The sequence below is a fragment of the Phodopus roborovskii genome, unplaced genomic scaffold, assembly GCF_943737965.1.
Source record: "Phodopus roborovskii unplaced genomic scaffold, PHOROB, whole genome shotgun sequence".
NCBI classification, from domain to species: domain Eukaryota; kingdom Metazoa; phylum Chordata; class Mammalia; order Rodentia; family Cricetidae; genus Phodopus; species Phodopus roborovskii.
Genome location: NW_026126525.1, coordinates 385,432 through 407,793, shown reverse-complemented (window position 1 = coordinate 407,793; position 22,362 = coordinate 385,432). Strand labels below are relative to the sequence as shown.

The 22,362-nt window shown below is 41.4% G+C and overlaps 1 protein-coding gene across 1 annotated transcript in view; it reads left to right on the top strand.

Moving 5' to 3' along the window:
- Positions 1–22,362, top strand: part of Ephx4 (epoxide hydrolase 4) — a 28,586-nt gene extending 6,224 nt beyond the window's left edge. Inside the window, exons 3-7 of the mRNA XM_051198330.1 lie at positions 3,233–3,390; positions 7,025–7,153; positions 13,361–13,464; positions 19,730–19,878; positions 22,040–22,362. Coding sequence (XP_051054287.1) covers positions 3,233–3,390; positions 7,025–7,153; positions 13,361–13,464; positions 19,730–19,878; positions 22,040–22,265 — 766 coding nt within the window. The 3' untranslated portion in view covers positions 22,266–22,362. The remainder of the gene's footprint in view (positions 1–3,232; positions 3,391–7,024; positions 7,154–13,360; positions 13,465–19,729; positions 19,879–22,039) is intronic.

The following is a 22,362-nucleotide window of genomic DNA, read 5'->3' as shown; positions in this document are numbered from 1 at the left end:
GAAGCACCAGCATAGTCTAATGTACCACCTACATGTATCATTGCTACCTGAGACTGTTGAGAAGTGGCAATGTTTAATGTGTACTATTTCATGAAGCACAGAAACAACAGGATCCTGTGTCTTAAACCCACAGGAAATGTTAGATAAGATAACACATCTGTGGGAACTTTAGCTAAATCAGCCCAAAATATGGCTGTTTGTCAAAAGATGATGTTTCTTTCCCTCTGCCTCAATTTGCATCTCTTTTAAAAATATTTTGAGCTGACCCAGGCAATTTCTATGAGTCGCCTCCATCTGCAGCTGTCTGGGATACTGCCATCACTCACATGCAGAGGCAAGTGCACAGGCCTCATCCTGAACACAGAGCAGCAGTGGCAACAGGTGACAGCCTCAGCCTCCCAAGGAGAAAAAGGATGCTTCCCCACAACAAAGTGGAAAACCAGGATCCTGAAATGTTTTAACAGGAATAACAGGGGATGAGGTTGTCTTGTTTGTTTTCTCTGCTATTGTCTACAACTGTCAGAAAAGGTAGGCACGGTGGTACATGCCTGTGATCCCATCGTGGAGAGGCCAAGACAAAGAAGCCTGAGACCAGTTGGGTCTGCAAAGGCCTGGGCTTCTAACAAGATCCCACTTCAGGAAAACAATAACAAAACCCCAACCCACGGGGCAGTCAACAAGGGAGACACCTAGGGGAATCGAAGGGTAAGGGAGGAGAAGAACAGCAAGTCCATATTCTGGTCAAGCTGTCAAACTTTATTTTCTCAGGGGAGGCTTATATAGGACCATGGGCAGGATGTGAGCAGGGGTTTGCAAATGGGCAGGATGAAAGGGTCAGTAGAAGGAATGCCCTGAACTAATTTTTAACTGGCTCTAAAACTGCAGCAGGAGGAATATCCTGAGCTATTCTTTAACTGGCTGTAAAGCTGCAACAAGAAGACTATCCTAAGATATTCTTTAACTGGTTGTAAAACCGCAAGCCTGTATCTAGGAATGATCTGCTAAACATTCTGCTTGCTTACTTCTTAAGAGGTAATAATTTTCTATCTCAGAGGCCTGAGGTAGTAAGGATGGTGATGGTCCCCAACACTATCATACAAACAAAAAATATTTTTTAACACAAAGAGTGTGCATACAGTTTTGTTTCAGTTGGGTTGTTGATTTTTTGCAATGTATGACAGAGGGGGTTATTTTTGTTTTATTTATATAAAAAATGACATCAGTTGGTCACTACAGTGATTTTGGTTTTCATTTATGCCTGAAACATGAGTCAAATATGTTACCATTTATAAATTCTAGAAAAGGGATATTTAAAATTATTCTTTAGGGGTTGATAGGAGGCTTAGTAGGCAAGGCACTTACTGTGTAACCATGTAAAAGATCCAGGCACCACTCGTGAAGTTCAGCACTGTGGAGGCAGACACAGGCAGGTCTCCAATTCACTGGCCATCCAGTCTAGCCTGATCTGTAAATATCAAGCCAGGGAGACACCCTGTCTCAAAACAAACCAAGTTAGAGACTGTGAAGATGGCTCATCAATTAGGAGCACTTGCTGCTCTTTTGGAGGTTCTGAGTTCAGTTCTCAGCACCCACATTGAACAGTTCATAACCACCTGTAACTCCAGCTCTAAGGGAACCTAAACCCATCTTCTGTACTCTACAGACACCTACACTAATATGCACACATCCCTCTATGCCCGCATTTGCACTTATACCCATATAAGCATGCACATACACACAAACACTATTCTTTTGCAGTTTGTTAATATGTTGACCTTTCCCTAGTTCTCAGAATTGATTGAGATGCTGTCTTGTTCTCACACATTCATAACAATGGTTGTAATTTTCAAAATAAATTTCAATTAATATACACTATTACTGTTTCACTATGATATATATTATCATATTTAGCTCATATCTGTCCCCGTCACACTTCATTGATCCTGTTCAACTCTTCCCTTGTTCTCCTTCTTCCTCTAAACAGTCCTACTTTATGTCATATGTAATATATATCTTATAAATAGATATGATATAGAGAGAGGGAGGAGACGAAGGGTGGAAGGAAAGAAGAAAAAACATGCAGTGTTTGCATTTCAGAGACTGGCTTGTTTTGCTTAGCATGATGTCAACAGTTTTATCATTTTTCCTGAAAACAAGACAACTTTATTCTTCTTTATGGGTAAATAATAAGGGTAATATGCCCTTGTGCAGATGTACCATGTCTCTGCATCCAGTTGTTGGTGAGTATATCGGCTGATTCCATATCTTAGCTATTTCAAAAAGTTGCACAACTTTTTGTGTTGTATAAACATGAGTTATACAACTCTGTGGATGCTCCTCTAGAACCCTTCAGATGCACCAGGAGGTGGCATAGCTGGATTGTGGGGTTGACCTGGTTAGCTTATGTAAGTGACATGTATACATGTGTGAATCACACATATACATGTGGGTGCGTGCAGAGGTTTCAGTGTAGCCCCCAAGCCTTTCCAGGGTGAGCTTGTAAACAAAAAACCTGTCTTAGAGCTAGGCATTGGTGACGCACCCCTTTAGTCCCAGCACACAGGAGGTAGAGGCAGGCAGCTGTGAGCTTGAGACCAGCCTGGTCTACAGAGCAAGTTCCAGGACAGGCTCCAAAGCAATACAGAGAAACCCTGTCTCAAAAAACCAAAAACAAACAAGCAAACACCTGTCTCAGGTTGACATACTTCAATTATCAAGAAGAGTTAGTCAGAAGCAAAACTACAGAAGTTAAAAGGCAAAGTTAGTACATTTGCAGACTTTTCCAAACTATGAACTTTGATGGATTAGGTTTGTTTTCATTTTAATTGGTGGTACTATCTACATCTTGAGGTTTACAGCATGAATGATAAGATCACCTATGGTTTTGAGACAAGGTGTCACCATGCTGACCAATCAGAATAGGTTTGAGACTGGGTGTTACTATGCTAACCAATCAGAACAGCACTGAGACAAATTGTCACTGTGCTGACCAATCAGAATTCCTGTTTAAGCTCATCTCTCCATGATCTGCTAGTGTCACTTGATATCAATGAACATTTATTTATTTTTGTACATGTCCATGTGTGTGTCATGGCACATGCATGGAGGGGAGAGGAAAAACTGTGGGAATGGTTTTTTCCTCCTAACATTCTTGGGGTCAAGCTTGGGAGTCAGGCTTGCTGAAAAGCAACTTTACCAGATCAACATTCTTAATGTTTCCTTTTCCCCTCAGGTATTCTTGGCGGCATCAACTAAGAGAATTTAAGAGTGAGTACCGAGTTGTCGCACTGGATCTGAGAGGTTACGGAGAGTCAGACGCGCCCATTCACCAAGAGAGTTATAAACTCGACTGTCTAATTGCAGATATAAAGGATGTTTTAGACACCTTAGGTAGGGGTAGCCTTTGAAAATCATTTTAGCGTGTGTATGTGTTTCTGTGTCTGTGTGGGTGTACACACATTTGTCCACAGATACTAGGAGAAGGTATTGCATTCTTTGGAAGTTACAGTGTTTGTGAGCCTGCACTGAGCACTGGGATCCATATTCTATCCTTCTGATAGACCAATATTTACTCCTAACTCCTGAGTTCTTTTTAAAGATCTTTGTTATTTCCATTTTTTGTTTTTTTTTTTTTTTTAAGTGTTTTGCCTATATGTATATATGTGTACCATATGCATGCCTGGTTCCCACAGAAGCCAGAAGAGGGCACCAGATCACCTGGAACTGAGGCTATGATGGTTGTGAACTACCATGGGTGCTGGGAACAGAAACCAGGCCTTCTGCAAGAATAACAAGTGCCCTTCATTGCCAAGCCATCTCCCCAGGATCATCATTGACTCTTTCAAAGGAAGCAACATTTAACAAACTGTGAATTGACTGCTTCTTTTCTCAGGATGTTTTGTGTCTAGCTGAGCTGTTATCAAAACCCTGGCTACATAATTCTGAGTATATGGCCCAGATTGCTTGTGTGATGAACTTAAAATCCTGTACATTGAGCATCCAGCTAAGAATGACTTTTAGAACCTGCATTTAAATACAGAACTTTCTTAGGGCCACAGCTGTTGTTCAGTGATAGGCTGCTTGGCTACCATGCCCAAGGTTCTGGGTTCCATCCCTGGCATACCAAAAATAGTGAACCACAAATAAAATGGACAAACTTTTCCTGTCTTCTCTAGGGAGAATTTGACTGGGACAAAAATAGATACAAGGCATACTGTTTATCATTTTAAGAAAATTACACTCAGAAAGTTTCTCTCTTCAAAGCCTGTACCTAAACATTGATTTTAAAGTCATTTTAAGATGCAGAGGCACTTATGTGGTCTCTCTTGTATCTATCAGTTATTAGCTACCATGTGAGAAACCTCAGGGAAAGACAACCACGTCATTTATTCCTATGCTCAGGGTTCTACAGGCATCCACAGACTGGGTGTCAGTTCACATAGGACCAGTTCACTTCTCTGTATGAGTTGAGCTGAGGCCCAAGCTAAGGAGATAGGCAGAAGCAGATGGGAGTCTTCTCCTGGTAATAGCAAAAGTGGTAAGAAGCTGAGAGCAGTTTTGACTGACAGCTCACAAGGCAAAGCAAGTCACATGGTCACCAGAACCAAAGATCAAGATACACAGCCACTAAGGGACCAAAGCCAGTAACATGGCAAGGTCTAACATCAAAGAGGCACATAGTATATGTCGTTCTTTTGCTGCAGCTAATGCCTATAAAACACAAACACAAGACTCAGTGCCCACGTGGAGTTTATTTAGAGAGGGGAGAGAAAGGGGGGTAGCTGGTGGCCAACCGAAAGCAGGAGAGAGAGAGAGAGAGAGAGAGAGAGAGCGCAAGAGGGGGGCCAGAGAGAGGCCAGAGAGAAGAGAGATGCGCGCTTGGCGCGCTTGCTTTAAAAGGGGGGCTTGTGCATGCGTAACTGAGTCCTCTGGCAGCCAGGTAAAGCTTGACGTAGCAATGACATGGCCATGAGCATCCCACCCATCGTTGGGGGCGGGGATCAGCAGGCTGTTGATTCCTAACAGTATATGTCTTGTACAACAATTATCCAACCTACAAACCTCACTTTGACTAAAAACCAAAACAACTAACTGCATGCTGCCATTGGTGTGTCAGGAGGACACATGGCTGTGGAGGTCAGATGCCAACTCCTAAGACTTAGGCCTACATTATCCCCTTCCATTGTGTGGGCTCTGGGGACCAAACTCAGGTCCTCAGGCTTGGCCACAAGAGCCTTTACATACTGCGCCATCTCCTTGGCCCAGCCACCAGTGTGCTGACAAAACAACACCGGGACAGGGGGAGAGGAACATCACTAAGTCAAGACTATAAGATTATCTTCATGCAATTGAAGTACAGATCCAGTCAGTAATAGGAATGGAAGGTGTGTGAAGCTTTTGCCATCAGTGGTGCATTTTTTTTTTTTCTTCCTTTGAATCTGGCATTGATTCAATTATATATGCTTCATTCGAATTTGCCAATAATTCAGGTAGAATAGGGCTAAATTTGTCATCACAGAATCCTACACCCAAATCAATAATAGAAACAAAAAGGCTGTGTGGGAGGGGGGCATGTTTCCAAGTGCATGTTCATATGTATGTGTTACTTAAGTAAGGGTGAGAAAGGCCAGAAAGAAATTGCAAATGAGTCTTACCCATAAGCACAAAGGAAATTTTGTAGAGATCACTATTAAACTATATCTTAAACCTAATCCAAAATTTCATTATGATACCCTGAATGAAACTTACACATTCATGTATCCCTATCGGATATGTTCTGAGAAATGCATCATTAAGCAAGTTTGTCTTTGTGCCAGTACCTTAGTTTACTTACACAAGGCCAGGTGGCATACACCAGTCACTGAATGTGGCCTCTGTACAAGCCAGAGAATTAGTAAACATGAGGTATGAGATTCTTACTGGCATACCACAACATACAGTTCTATGGTTTTTATAATAATTAGAGGCAGGACACTCTAAAATAGCAATAAAAGGAATAGTATATTAATAATATAAACTAGGCACTATGTCACTAAGACAGCTAACATTCAAACTCTACCCCCGAATAATCTTATTTATGATCTATTCATGTGAGGTCTCTACCACACTTCCAGACACAGCTCCACGAAACCAAAACTGAAATGTTCCAGATTGTTTTAGAATAATTTTTATGTATTTCCCCTCCAGCTCCTGCAGCCCCTCACATTTCCCATTTCATGTTTTCTTTGTTAATTCTATTTTTTAAACTCTCTAAGTCACGTTAGTATTGACATTTGCACATTGTTTGGGGCACAGCCCCTGGAGCGTGGGTTATCTAATAGCAACCCCAGCCTTAAAACACAAATGGCCCCAGTCCCAGAAGCCATTCTTTTCTAGCGGCCAGCTCTGCTTCGGTGCCCTCATTTGCCAATGGCCCCGTGAGCCACTCTCTTCCATCGGTACTAAGTTCACTGGCTGGATTGTGGTCAGATAACCATAGCTGCAAGTGAGTTTGTGAGCACAAACACGTTGGCTGCATCGTGTCTAGAGAACAGCGTTCCACAGCACTGTTCTCTATCCTCCAGCAACCATGTCTTTCATCCACTCTTTCTCGACCTTTCCTGAGCCTTGGTGAGGATGAATTGACATAAAAGTCCCATTTAGGACGGAGCACTGAACAGCCACCGATACTCAGCACTTGGACCAGTATCTAATGTACAAGCAAGTTTTAGAGCTACTGGGCTCAATAGTTCTTGTATTTTTTTTCTTCAGACAGTATGTTACGTAACCCAGGCTGGCCTTGGACTCCTGCTTCTACCATTCAAGTATACTGGGATTTTAAGTGTGAGCACACCCATGTGTGCTCACACAGGTACACTCATGCGCAAACACATGTTTTTAAAGTGTATAATTTATAGGGGATATTGGATAAAATAGTGGTAAGAATAGTTCCAGAAATGTAGCTCTTTTATGTGAGATAATGATGTCTGTCACCACCTGTTTTTTTTTTTTTTCAATGACGCCAACATGTTTCTTTTGGTCACAGGGTATAGCAAATGTGTCCTGATTGGCCACGACTGGGGAGGCATGATTGCCTGGCTGATTTCCATCTGCTACCCTGAGATGATAATGAAGCTTGTTGTTATTAACTTCCCACATCCAAGTGTATTTGCAGGTGAGCTTACACTTTTCCTAGACCGCTTAGTCCCCTGTCTTCACTGACATTCTGGATTTAAGACAGCATGATTTGGCTAGCATAATCTTCTAAAAGTCAAATGAAGTCTGGGCACAATGGTGCATGTCTGTAATCTTGGCCCTTAGAAGGCTGAGACAGGAGGGTGAAGAGTTCAAGGCCAGCTTGAGCTACACAGTAAGACTCTGTCTCAAAGATAGATAACAAATAATTAATTTATAGATTGATAAGTTAACCAACTAAGCCGTGTTGGGGATCATGTCCAGGTCTCTTAAATTGCTAGCTAGGCACTCTATCATTGAGTTATAATTCCAGCCTAAAACCTTGGTTTTAAACTTCTCTGGAAAAAAATAACTAAGAAAATTATAGCTTCTCATTTGCTTGTATAATTTCATTTTTTTGGGCAATATTTCACTTAACTTGGAGAGGGAGAGGGAGGAAATGTGGTGGGAGTACTTTGAAAGTCATGAATGCTGGCAAGAAGAAATTCTCTATTTTTTTTGGAGTACTTCAGCTGTTGAACACAAAAGTATTTCCAATCCTCAATTTTATTTCTTTATTCTCTTATAATTATTAAAGACCTTGAGGAGACTTAGGAAATCAGAATTGGGATATTTAAAACATATTTATATATCCATTCACTTAAAAATTTTATTACAGGTTCACATAAACACTGTACTTTGATGAAAACTAACTACACTGAACAAATTTTAGTGAAAAGGGTTTGTTTCAAATTTACAAATCTCTTTAATTCTGCATAATGGAAGACAGCTGGGCTCTTCTCACTGCTTCTGCCTTCAATCTGCTGCAATATGTTCCTAGAGCAGAAATGTGAGAAGAAATCTGGCCACACAAAAATTTGCCATCAGAAAAGGCAGGAGCATTTTCTCATCTTCTCCTTCTTCTGCCCAGCCCATGTGCATCCCACTCCCAAATCCACGGCCCCCTCTTCTACATATATAAAAGAATAAATATGGCTGCTGAGTCCGTTCAGTGTTGCCTGCGTGCATACCTGACCACTCGGTACTGGATAACAATCCCAGGGCTCATCCCTACGGAGACTGACTCTCTCGGCAGTTACAGCTCTTCATCCAGGGGTGGGGACCGGTGTGAAATTGCCCACAAATGTACTGGAATGTCAACTGGTGTTGGAATTTGTTAGGTCTTGTTTAGGCAGGCACCCATGTTGTTGAGAATTCATGGGTGTATCTTCCCTGCCATAAACTGAAGACACAACCTCACATCAGACCTCCTGATCCCCTCTGATTCATAACAATTTTTCTTTCCCCTGCTCCCTCTTCTCTGATATCTCTTGAGCCTTAGGTGCAGGAGTTGTAAATCTACATTTGGGGCTGAGTATCCCAAGGTCAGTAGTTCTCTACATTCTGACCAATTGTGTGGCTGTTTACAATTATCTCTGTTGAAAAAGCAGCTTTCGAATGCCTGCCAGGGAGTGATGGTGTAATCAAACAAATAAACCAAAGAACCGGTGTCATTACAAATCATACTGGTCTGGGAAAGTGACAGCAGTAGGTTCTCCTCTAAGATCCATGACCTCACCAGTCATGTGTATTCTAGAGTATTTTAATAAAGTTCAATAATTGAAGGTTTTCTTAATACTATGCCAAACACAAAAATTAATTGTTTTGGATCAAGTGGTGGTGATGCAAGGCTTTAATGTTACTCAGGAGGCAGAGGCAGGCAGATCTCTGTGAGTTCCAGGCCAGCCTCGTCTACAAGAGCTAGTTCCAGGGCAGGCTCCAAAGCTACACAGAGATACCCTGTCTAAAAACAAAAAGTTTCATAAATGTTAAATGTTACCAAGAGTGTGACACAGTTACACCAAAATCTGTGGCTCTCTATGGCACTTTCACCCTGTGAATTATTTGAATTGCCCTGCATTGAAACATCACTGGTTAAAAGGCATGTAGATCTTCAGCAAGTCTGACATGTTTTAAAAATCACATTAACTGATTCAGCTCTCATCTACTCAGGAAAGTCTTCAATGTTGAAAATTTTCCTAGCTCCTAGAAGCAGATTAAAATGTTTCAAAAAGTCTTATTTTCAGTTGGAGCCTGAATTGTATCAATGACAACAGAAACTGTAGATTATTATTTTTCTTTTAAATTGCCCATTGGAGTCATTTTCCAGAGATTACTGGGTGGGCCTGGTGACCTATACCTTTAATCTCAGCATTTAGGAGGCAAAGGTAGGAAGAGCACTGAGCTTGAGGCTAGCCTGGTCTACATAGAGTTTCAGAGCTACCTACTGAGACCCTGTCTCAGGGGAGAGAGAGGAAGTGAGAGAGAAAGAGTAAACATCCAGGCCAATTAAAGATAGTAGGCCTTTCCAGTAAAAATTATGTTCCATTTAAAATAAAAAATGAAGCACCCACTCATTAATTCAGCTACATAGGTGTTTTCTTTCCTTTTTGTGTTCCAGACAGGGTCCTAGAACTCGCTTTATAGACCAGGCTGGCCTCAAACTCACAGGGATCCACTTGCCTCTGCCTCCCAAGTGCTGGGATCAAGGGCATGCGCCACCACATCTTGTCATAGGTGCTTTTCTTGAGCCTACCTTTATTATATTCAGGTGAGTAACAACGGTGTACCATGTTCTCCATATCTGATCATGTGGTGGACTAAAAAGGAAATGTTCAGAGGCTGAGATTTAACAAAATTACAGTTTTGTCATTTCATTGTTAGGTAAAACTGCCTTTTTAAAATATTCATTTATTTTATGCATATGAGTGCTGTGTCTGCAGGCCAGAAGAGGGTGTCAGATTTCATTACAGATGGTTGTGAGCCACCATCTGGTTGCTGGGACTTGAACTCAAGACCTCTGGAAGAGTAGCCAGTGCTCTCAACTGCTCAGCCATCTCTCCAGCCCCTTGAAACTGAGTTTTAATTGAATTAAGTAGTTGATTTACTCACCAGTGTGCACACAGTGACTGTTCATGCTGTTAGGATCACTGTGTCAACTTGTGCTCAAAGAGAAGCTTTCCTCCACCATTGCTTTTGCAGATTTCAACATGGCTGAAACTAGCAAAGACTGCCTTGGCTTGTTATGAAGTGGAATGATCATCACTTGGATACCTAAAGGATACCCCAAGGATGCTCAGGAACAGTCTATCCTTCACAGACAGATTTAAAGGGACCCCCTCAAATGCCTAAAAATGATCAATAACCAATTAACAGAGACCTTGCACATCTACATTTGGTTTTTGGCAAAACTATAATTTTATCCTATTCAATTGCTCCTGTGGGGTTTTGTGAAGTTTAGGTACTTCCAGGGCCTACAGCAGCCAGTTAGGAAGCAAAGAGTTCAGAACTTGGGGCTGACGAGGTGGCTTGTCAGGAAAAGGCACTTGCTGCCAACCTTGATGAGCTGAGTTTCATCCCTGTAACCCACATGGTGGAACAAGAGACTGGGTTCTAGTTGCCCTCTGACCTCCATAAGCATGCTGTGTCACACACACACACACACACACACACACACACACACACACACACACACAAAAGCACATGCCTAATAATTCTTTCTAAAGTTCAGGACAACACTTTTCTATTTCTCCTCAAAATTAAATAAGGATGACTGGGTCCTAATGACTATATGGACACTGCATATTATCAGTAACAGGGTTGTTTGGGTACACCTCCACCAGCTGGTGTTGTAATTTAAGAAAGGCAGCACTCGAGAAAGATGCCATGAGACAGGGTTCAAGCAGACAGGAGTTTTTGTTTTTGTTTTATTAGGGAAAGGGATCATAAAAAAGGGGGAAAGGGAGAGGGCAGAGGGAGACTGGCCTCTGGGGACAGGAGCAGCAGGAGAGAGGGAAAAGGGGCAGAGGCAGGAAGAGGAACAGAGAGAGGGAGAGAGAAATAGGTGGGAGGCGGGCAGGGCCCCTTTAAAAGGGAATGTAGTGAGTATACACAGTGGTGCTCTCAGTGGCTGCAGCTGAGCATGTATCCTGTCAGAACCCCAAGGGTAGGCCAGTACAGATGCTCATATACTAACAGTTGGTCACTGTTGAGGTAGGACGATGTTTGGTATTAAAATGCTCTAAGATTTGCTATGCTTTTCTCCCTTAAATTAAGCAACAGAAGTCGAAGTGCATGCCTGCTGTGTCTTCAGGGCCCTGAGTCAGATGTTATTTGTTGGTGGTACTATATGATACACTGCAATCCTTGGCTTCATGAGGAAAGTACTTGGAATAAGTATAGAATGGGTTGTCAATGACAGCTTCAACCCTGTTAGAAATCAGTTTGGGGTCCTGAAGAAAGACACCCAACCCTAATGGAGTGTCTGGACAAGGAAAACAGAAGCACAAGAAGCACAAGAAAGTGTGCTTAGCCGAGAGGGACCGGAGACAGGAAGTCCATTTGGTTTTTATTCTAACTTAGGTGGTGAATGTGTCTTTTCCCCACTGGCTGGTGTCTGATCTGAAAAGAGTTGGCACACAAGAAATGAAGGAAGAGGAAGGGGCCACTGCTCCAAGGACAACAGGACCAATAATGAGGCTACCATGCTCCTGGAATATCCAGCAGACCTTTGTGAAAACGAAGGTTTTACTTGGTGCATGGGAAGAGGAGGAGTAAAACATTTGTATAGGGTGTGGGTAGAGATTCATTTTGAGTTTCTTATTCTGGACACAAGTTTTATAGTGATTAATAGGAAAGACTCATATTTGATGTTTTTTGCAACCCCACCAAGTACTTGTTTTCCAGTTAAATGTCAGTTAACTTAATCAGTTAAATTGATTTCTCTCAATTTAAGTGGATAAAGCTTCACAGATAAATTCACAAGAAGTCTAGCACAGCAGTGCTGTAGTTGCCTGAAAACTATATTCCTGGAACCTCCAGACATGAGTATAGTTACAGAACGAGAAATAAGAACCAGTCTCCATAGCAAGGAGGACAGAGCTCAGTACCAGGTCAAGCAAATACTCCCCATGCGTGTCATCCAGTACTTAAAGTGCTTACCATTCCACACCTACCCAATAACGGTCCCCACTCACCTCCTGTGAACCTCCTCCTGCCCTGAACACCAGCCACTCTGGCTTTCTTTCTGCTTCTTGCTAGATTTTTGCATAGCTGGTTCCCTCTTAACATTGAACCCCAAGCCCACGAGTATGTCGAGAGGCCACCTGGGGCCACCTCTCCATATGATATCCCCACCCTCTCCCACTATCACTCTCAGTAAGATTACCTTGTTCTATTTTCTTTATGCTGTGTGTTGCTGGGGATTGAACCCAGACCCTCGTGCATGTGAGACAAAGTACTCCACCACTTATTAGCAAGGGCACAGTGGAACCATCAAACTTTCAAGGCTATCTCTGGGGCCTTTGGGGGTGGGGGATGGAGAGAATAAAATGTCAAAAAAGCTAGCAGGTTTTATATGATGGTGTGTGTGTGTGTGTGTGTGTGTTTGAGTGTGTATTTGTGGGGGTGTCTTTAAGCTGATATGGGCTGTTTGGAACGACCAGGAACTAGATGCCCTTGCCCAGGGTAGTTGACCTTTGGGGGCAAATTAAAGGGGATCCCTGGTGTCTTCTGTTTACCCAGTGATAATCCTTCTGTTGAGGACATTGTCACCAGCACTACCATTTTGAGGGCCTCCTTTAGCCCTCAAATCACTGAACTTGGAGTGGTCTTTAAAATGCTTGCTCCGCAGAGGACATCTTTTGGGGGCCTTTTTCGTTTGTTCACTGATAAACCCCTGGTTTATAGTGATTCAGAAACTGTCATTGAAGGAATGATTTTCTAGATATATGAGTAAATGTGTAAGAAATGGTTCAGTTCCTCTTGAGGGTCAGTGATAAAGACTTCAATCTGACTTTGTCTATAAGAAAACTCTTCTAAATAATGGAATACTGCATCACCATAAATCCCTAAGAAAATTGTTAGGTGTGGGATAATGAATGACCGTGGAGGACCAGCAGAGTAATCTGGGCTCCCTGATGAGTGGAAGCTTCAAGAAAAGGAGCCTTCTGTTTATTTAAAGTGCTGTCTACACATTTTCTAAACGCTGGAAATACCAATCAAAATCAAAGAACAATAATATAAGAAAGCCTTACTTGTGGATTCTTTGATGGGATTGCCTAAAATGTGGAACCGGTGTAAGCAGTTCCCTCAACAGTAACCGATTTACAGCTCTCAGATGATGCCTAACATAGTGCTTTAATTTCAGACTACATACTTCGGCACCCTGCCCAACTGTTCAGATCTAGCTTCTATTACTTCTTCCAAATACCATGGTTGCCAGAATTTATGTTCTCAATTAATGATTTCAAGGTAAGTCAAACAAATACCCTATTATTAATCATTCTTCTTTATGACAATTATTTTTTAATGAAAATCATCTTTAAGAATGAAAAATGAAATTAAAATGTTAAATTTTGATTATTAAATGTCTTAGTTATTGTTCTATTGCTATGAGGAGACACCATGACCAAGGTAATTTATAAAAGATAGCAATGAATGGGGGGGCTCTCTTACAGTTTCAAAGACTCAGTCCCTTATCATCATGGTAGGGAGGGAGCAGGGTGGCAGGCAGGCAGGCATGGTGTCGGAGTAGTAGCTAAGAGATCGCATCTGATCCATGAGTTGCAGGAAGAGAAAGAGACACTGGGCCTGGTGTGGGCTTTGAGACTTAAAAAACCCACCCTATAGTGATACCTACTCCAACAAGGCCTTACCTCCTAATCCTTCCAAAATCAGTTCCACCAACTGAGAACCAAGTATTCAGACATATGAGCCGTTCTCATTCAAACCACCCAGGAGGTTTAAAGGCATTCTCTCAAGCTAACTTATCTTTATGTCTCTTGTATACCAATGTGTTTGAAAGCCTGGCTGTTCAACTTTGTACATGAGCTTGTATCCTACTGTTACTATGTAGGGGGTCTTAATCTGGTTGTTTTCTCCACCAGTTAAAGAATTAAAAGGCAGGAAAATATCTTGAACAAGAGGGGTATCAGCAGAGAAATCTCAAACACAGCAAACAAGAGTACAGAGAATCAGCAGTTGAAAAAAGACATTTATTGGGCTTGAGGAAACAGTCATGCAGTAGGTACACAGTAGAAACAACTACTGGGGAAACAACAACAACAAAAAAAATCCAGTCTCTTCTTGAGCTCTGGGTTTTTTTTTTTTTTGTTTGTTTGTTTGTTTTGTTTTGTTTTAAGTCTCTAAAAGGTCTTCTTCCCCTAATTTAGGGTTGCCCAGTCTGAAAAAGAAAGACAGGGTGGCTAATTGGTCCACAACCTTGTATAAAACATGAGCTGATCTGGCCCTGAACTTAATGAGCCAGTCTCTTAGCAGGGGCTCAGCAGTCCTTTGTTTCAAGCTTCAAGACCTTTGTGTTAAGGCTTTTCTATCTGGTCAGGAAGGTGAGGCAAGAAGCTGGCCATTTTGGAAGGTCATTACTCTTGTGAACTAGCATAGCCCCTCTATCTGTGTGCCGAGTAGGAAATCTGCCTTAGTCCTAGTCCTTCATCATAGGCCAGCATCTCTTTTTTTTAGAATGTTTCTGATGGAGAGAAAGGCCCTGCGTCTTCCAGATGAGAAGGTTTGAGTATAGCAGCAGAAGTGGAATCCCAGGAAAGAAGGAAAAGCCATAAACAGTGCTCCTCAGGTGACATCACAAATGTCTTAGGAGCTTGTCACAGTGCTTCTTAGATGCTATTGGGAAAGGTTTTAAAGAGGTAATAACAATATTACTGAAAAATATTCCATGTCTATCTCTGGCAAGTGAGGGTCCTTTGCTGAGGTTGGGTGACGTTCTGGAGAATGAGCCCAATTAACTCAAAGCTTAGAAATGCTGAACTCACTCTCACTGCTGAGATACACCCCAGCCAATAAGAGCTTTTAAAAACACATAACTCTAATACCACTGTCAAGCCTAGCAAAATGAATAGCAACTCCCTAGTACATGTAATATGTGTCCAAATTTCCTTAAAGATTTCAGTTGTCTTGATACATTTCATTTGTGTGAACCAAACAAAGGCCACAGGTATTTATTTGATTGTTATGTTTGCTTGTTTGCTTTTCTTTTTCTTTTCCTTCCCCCCGCCCCCCCTTGTTTTTTAAGAGACTCGTTATATTTCTCAGGCTGTTTTTAGATTTTTGGGGCTCAAGAAACCCTCCTGCCTCATCCTCCTAGGTAGCTAAGACAAAAGGGTCATACCAGCTATCATGCTTTTAAATTTGTTTTAGGTTCCTTGCTTCTTTGCTTTTTCTTTTAGACATCTCTTAATATGGCATGGTGGCACACACCTGCAACCCTAGCACTGGGAAGGCACAGGGCTGAGGGCTGAGGGCAGAGGCAGAAAGATTGCTGCAAATTTGAATCCAGCCTGGTTTACACAGTGAGTGCCAGGCCAGCCAGACCTTGTCTTAGTAAAAAAACAAGCTTGCTCACTCTGAGGGAGGATACACACACAGCTGCTTCTATGTGGTGCTGTTCAACTTGACCAAGTAGCTCTGGTTTTCCTAAAGTATAGACACTGATCCAGAGGCTTAATGATATTGGGTTTTAATTTGACAAGGATTTTCAAAAGGCAACACAATAACCTTGTGTGTCCTCTTAGTGAAACTTGTTATGTTTGGTTGTCTCCATTTTAGTTACAGTAGCCCCTGAGTTACCGCCCAGCCACAATTTTCTGGCACTGTGACAAATTTATGTTGCTACTGGTAATTTAGTTTTATTACTTTAGTACAGTATGCAAAATGGTGATTTTCTAATTCTACCATTCTTTCTACTTTTGTCAACTGGAACTTTTCACATCTTTGTGGTGGTTTTTAAATACAAAATAAAAGGATGAATGTTTCATGTAATATTTGGCATTCCAATAAATACTAGTCATTAATGCTTTTGAAGTCTGTGTTATTCCATACAAGCCAAGTGAGAGTCCCTGCATCTTGGCTTCTGTGTCTTTGTTACATAATCATTTAAAAATGATGATATATTCAACTCAGGAATCTGTTACTTCCTGTCCGAGTCTGGAATCATCCATTTATCCAAGATACCGTCATTCCCTCTAGTGGGAAATGGTATTTAGAGACCACAGTTTGGATGTCAAAGTGATAATTTTTATGGGGTTTCTAGATACTTTTATCAGGCAAAATTTGTTTATAGTTTCTAGAAAGAAATGAATTGTGAAATCTTGCTTGTATTTCCAAAGCAACCCGAAGACAGGATTTTGATTAACTTCTTTGATATTATATAAAACATTTGTATTGTTCCATGTGAGAGCTTAGACAAAAACCTATCCAGAGCAGTCTTGCTTGTCTCTGTCCATCCACCCTGCTCTCTCCCTCTGTCATAGGAGATCATTTTATTTAATTCATTGATCTGTTTTTGTAAAAATGTATGCATGTGTATATGCAAACAACTGTACATATGAGTGTTGTACAAGGTCCAGAAAGGAGATCAAGAAAGGGTAAGGCCACGAGGAAGGTTGGAATTCAGGTGAAAGAACATACCACTTGTAAAGAGGATGTAACTATTAAAAAGTTAACTATTTTTCTAATTTCAATTAAGTTGTGTGGGTTTTTTTTTCTTTTGAGATGGTTATAACATTTCTCCCTTCCCTTCCTCACTCCGAACCCTCCCATATGCCTCTCCCCACTCTCCTGGAAATTCATGGCCTTGTTTTCACTGTTTATGTACATACACATACATTCCTAAATATAATTCCTAAATATTCATTCCATATAATATTATTGTATATTTTTTTTCAGAGCTAACCATTTGGTACTGGACAACCAATAGGTGTGCTCTTTTCTAGGGAGGAACTATTTCTCCCTCTCCCAGCTTTCTCCAATTGACTATAGCTCTTTAAGTAGGGTTGAGTCTTTGTGGGCTTTCCCCCATCCAGCTGGCATGTCTGTTGGTGTTGTTCCTTCAGCTCCTGTTTAGGCAGTTGTGTTGGTGAGACTCTATGGGTGTAGCTTCTGACATTACCAGGAAACACAATCTCACAGCAAACTCCCTGATCCTTCGGCTCTTATAATCTGTCTGCCCCCTCTTTGACAATGTTCCCTGAGCCTTGGTTATGGAACGATTTTATAGATGTATCCACTGGCACTGGGCTCCATAAGTCTGCATCTTGATTGGCTGTGGTAGTGGCCTCTGTCTGTTGCAAAGAGAAGTTTCCTTGATGAAGCATGAAGACTATATATTCTTATCTGGGGTGTAAGAATGAACATTTATATATTGTGGTTAGGGATTATGATGATTTGGAACTAGGAGCCTCCAATAAGAAAGAACATGTGACATTTGCCTTTTGAGTCTGGGGTTACCTCACTCGGTGTAATATTTTTTCTAGTTCCATCAGTTTGTGTGTGTGTGTGTGTGTGTGTGTGTGTGTGTGTGTGTGTGTGTGTGTGTGAGTACATAAAAATTTAATTGATAGTGGAAGTGTAAAACCTTAGTTGAAGCTCCAGGGCTTTAGAATGTCCATTCTAACTTTGTTGAAGTTCACCGAAATAAGTTTGAGATTTGAGACTAGGCAAGTGTTTGTTTTTGTGGCTACTTTAATCTAGCCAAGTGATGCTTTTATTTGTGAGTTTATTACAATAAATTTATTTTTGTGATTCTTTACCTGTCTTACACAGTCAATAGTAGACAACTGACACTATTTTGTACCCCAGTGTTCTCATTATTATTGTCTCCCCCCCCCCTTTTTTTTCTTTTACTCAGTAATGTGCCGTAGCCTAGTGATTACTCAAGGGAAACAGATATAGTTGGCTGTCCATGGTACTAAGAGCACTTTGTACACTATTGTGTGACTGTACTAGAATTTATTCAACACATCCTCAATTGATGTGTATTGAGGATTTTTTCCTGGTCATTCTCAATTACAAATAATGTAATTATTCACCTCATATGTAATACTATCTCACGTTTTTTACAAGTGTGTTTTTGTGTAGAAGGATTTATACTGAAAAATTGTTTCACTTTTATTATCTCTGCGTGGTGGACGACTCATACCCTGGCTACCAGGTGTGGCAGTGAGCTCCTTTAACCCACTGAACGCTCATGAGCCTCTATCACTCATAATGTGTTTGTGAGCCTAGCCTTTAATGGCTGATCCATCTCTCCAGCCCTAGCACTCATATTTTAAACAAGCATGGTCATGATTCTAAACAGGTGGTTTAGATCTGATGGTATACAACAGTGCTTTTGGAGATATGGGTGAATCACTGAAGTAATTTAAATCCTGCAATTAGGATTTTAAAAACCAAGTGTGGACTGGGCATGGTGGCTTATGCCTTTAATCCCAGCACTCAGGAGGCAGAGAAAGGGGGATCTCTGTGAGTTGAGGCCAGCCTGATCTACAGAGTTTCAGGACAGGCTCCAAAGCAATATGAGAAACCCTCTCTTGAAAAAACAAAACAAAACAAACCCAAAAAACAAACAAACAAAAAACAACCCAAGTGTAACAAACCTGACTTGGAAATATGAGCAAATGTGATAAGACTAAAGGCTACTTCTTTAAACTTTCACTCCATTTATTTATGAAACTGGTGGGAATTGGGGTATAAACTATATTGTGAGGTAAAGTGTATTTGTTACTCTGGGTTGAATAACTTTGTAAGAAGGAGCTTCCTGGCTACTAAACAGTATTGAAATATTAAGGAAGGCATTTTGGTTGGGGATACTACCTGGCAGGGTCTTATAGAATGTGAGTAGGCACCAAGATAGAATGCTTTTCAAGTGGCCGAAATATACAAAGAGATTGAAAAGGTAAAATGAAAAAAGCTAAGAAAGCAGAAATGTGAAATGCATCTATAAGCAGTGAAACCTTGAAACAGAGCAAAAATTAGGAGTTATCACTTCATATCAACTACCTCCCCTCACATCAACTGCCATACCCCCTACATCAACTACTGTATCCCCCATCAACTACTTTCCCTCACATCAACTACCATACTCCCATCAACTACCATACCCCCATATCAACTACCACACCTCCCCATTAACTACCTCCCCACACATCAACTACCACACTCTCCTACAACAGCTACCATACCCCATATCAACTCCCATACAGCCATCAACTGCCATACTCCCACATCAACTACTACATCCTCCTACATCAACTATCATATCCCACATCAACTACCACACCCCATCAACTACTATACCCCCCACATCCACAACTACCATACCCCGCATCAACTACCATACCCCCATATCAACTACCATAACCCACATCAAATACCACACCCACACATCAACTACCTTGCCTTCACCCAAATTTTTTGAGACAAGATTTCATGTAGGTCAGGATGGCCTAGACTGACTTGTTTCTAGAAAGGATGATTTTGGCTTCTGATCCTCTTGACTCTACTTCCGAAGTGTGGGGATGACAGGCATGTGCTTTTGTGGTCAGTTGAAGCAGGACCAGGGATCAAGACACATTTTTGTGCACACTAGCCTAGTACTCTACCAACTGAGCTACATTGCCAGCCTTATGATCCCTTTAAAGTGAAGTATTTAGTTTATTATTAGGTAACTAGATTTTTAAAATTATTCTCTTTTTGCATCCATTAGGCTTTGAAACACCTGTTCACCAGTCAGAGCACTGGCATTGGAAGGAAAGGACGTAGGCTGACGACAGAGGATCTAGAAGCTTACATTTATGTCTTCTCACAGCCTGGGGCACTGAGCGGTCCAATTAACCATTACCGAAACATTTTCAAGTCAGTATAATTTCTTTGGAGTTAAGTAAGATATGTAAATCTGAAGAGATATTTATTTTAAATTAGGTTAACCACTTATTCCTCAGACACATCACATTCGTGTGTGTTTGTATGTGTGTGTGTGTGGTGTGCTCATACTATACAGTGCCCATGTGGCAGGGAGAGGACAACCTTAGGTGTAAGTCTTTGCCTTCTATCACCATGTTTGAAGCAGTCTGTTTTTCTGCTACATACTCCAGACTAATTGACCCTGAGCTTCCAGGGACTCTCTATGGGGACACTAGGATTACGATGTTACACTACTTATAGATTTAAACTCAGGTCTTCATACGGGGCCATCACTCTAGCCCCAACCCCAATATTCTTGTTCTTTTAATAATTTCCTTTCATAGAAAATTTAAAACATGGAAAAGTAGAGGATAATATAATAGGTCTCCCACATGACTTTGATTGTTTTATCTATAATTCTATCCACTTATTCTTTCCTTTTGAGTAGATTCATTTTTTTTTTACTATATTGCAATGATTGTTTATTAATTCACCCAAGAATATTTTGTGTCCTGGGCTGTCAGCACTCAAGGTACAATGACAAGGATCTGACCTTGCAAACCTTGCCCCATGTATGAGGAGACAGGCATTAAATGAATAACCACCATAATGGATCCATCTAAGTTACAAACACACAGAGAAACTTTGAAAGAAAGAGATAAGAAGGGTTTGAACAAACAAGTCAAGACCAGGTCGAGGTGAGGGGCCAGAGAAAAAGGAAACAGCAGGGACTAAGGCTGTGTGGGAAATGGACATATGACTCTATGTAGCATAAGCAGGGCCAGTGTGTCAGGGTACAGGACTGGGAGGACAACAGGAGGGGAGAGGACAGGAGCAGACTATTTTCAGTATTTTTAAACCAGTATTTGTAGGGGGTGGACTACCAATTCAAAAAGAGTCGGGAAGGGTGATAAGCTAACCAAAACAATGGTAGCACCCAGATATTGTGTAATCCTAGCACTGAGGCTGGGGCAGGAGGATCATAGATTCGAGGCCAGCCTGAGCATCATAGTAAAAGCATGTCTAAGCAAACAGAAAAATTCAGTATGCTGGAGTCTTGGTTTCTTTTCCGCTGTTGAGAGATTACTCTGACAAAAGCCATTTAAGGGGGAGGATTTGTTTTAGCTCTCAAGTCTCAGGTGACAAAGGATCAAGAACTTCACACCCCCAGAAAAGTGTGTTTTAAGTGGCCATAGGAGGAAAAACATTCTTATCTTTCTGACCTTTCTAAAGTTCTCTGATTTTACTATAACTGCCCACTGGGAAGACCTGCATTGCCAGGAAGAAGGACCATTATCTCCAGGTGATAAGAGGCAAAGTCATGATTTTTTTGTTAGGGTTGTTTTTCTTATTTTCTTCTTTAGACAGTCTCACTGTGTAACCCTGGTTGGCCTTGTACAAAATTCAGTTTAATAAAAGCTGAAAACGATTGGTTTTGTTTGTGAGTGTATGTGTAGGTGTGTGTGTTCAGGAGTGTTGAGGACAGCCATATGCCTTGCTTTTTGAGCTGGTTTCTTACTGGGCTGGAGGATTAGATCAGACTGCAGGTCAGCAGAGCTTCCTGCCCTGGCCTCCTGCTGCTTTTTACCAGATGCTGGAGATGCACGCCGGTTCTTCACTGACAAACTTCCATTAGATTCCTTTTTTGTTCTCCTTGTTCAGGAGGTTGTTAAATTGTTTTGAGATAGGCTCTCAACTTTGGCCCATTCTGTCCTGGAATTCACTGTTTAGCCCAGGTTAGGTTTGCACTTGAAGTGATGTCCAAAGTAATGAGATCACATTCATCAACTCAGCATATTTGGAGCGCTTTGACTGCCTAGTGTAGTGCGTTAAAGCCATTTTTCATTATCACTTTCCAAGGGAGCTTTTAAAGACATTCCCCGCGCCCCCCCAATCACCTTGCCCCATGAAAATTATATATGTACTCTTTGCATGTCCATGTTTATTAGTAAAATGTGAGGCTCTTCTACCCTCCCAACAACCAATTTTCACCCCTTTAGTGAGAGGTGGTTTTGTCTCCTTTGAGGAATGCACAATCTCCATGGAATGTCATGAAAGAGTGTTACTCAAAGTTTCCCTATGAGTCTCAAGCCAATGTGTTTTAATTTTACAGCTGTCTGCCTCTCAAACATCACATGGTGACGACCCCGACACTACTCCTGTGGGGAGAGGAAGATGCGTTTATGGAGGCGGAGATGGCTGAAGTCACAAAGACTTATGTTAAAAACTATTTCAGACTCACCATTTTGTCAGAAGGTAGCCACTGGCTTCAGCAAGACCAACCTGACACAGTGAACAGGCTGATCTGGGCATTCCTCAGGGAGGAGAGGAGAGAATGACTTCATTTCCTGTGAGGAGTCTCTTATGGAATCCAGAAAAACTTAAGACTTGTTCATCAACTTAAGTTTTATTAGAAAAAAACCCCACCCATTTTAA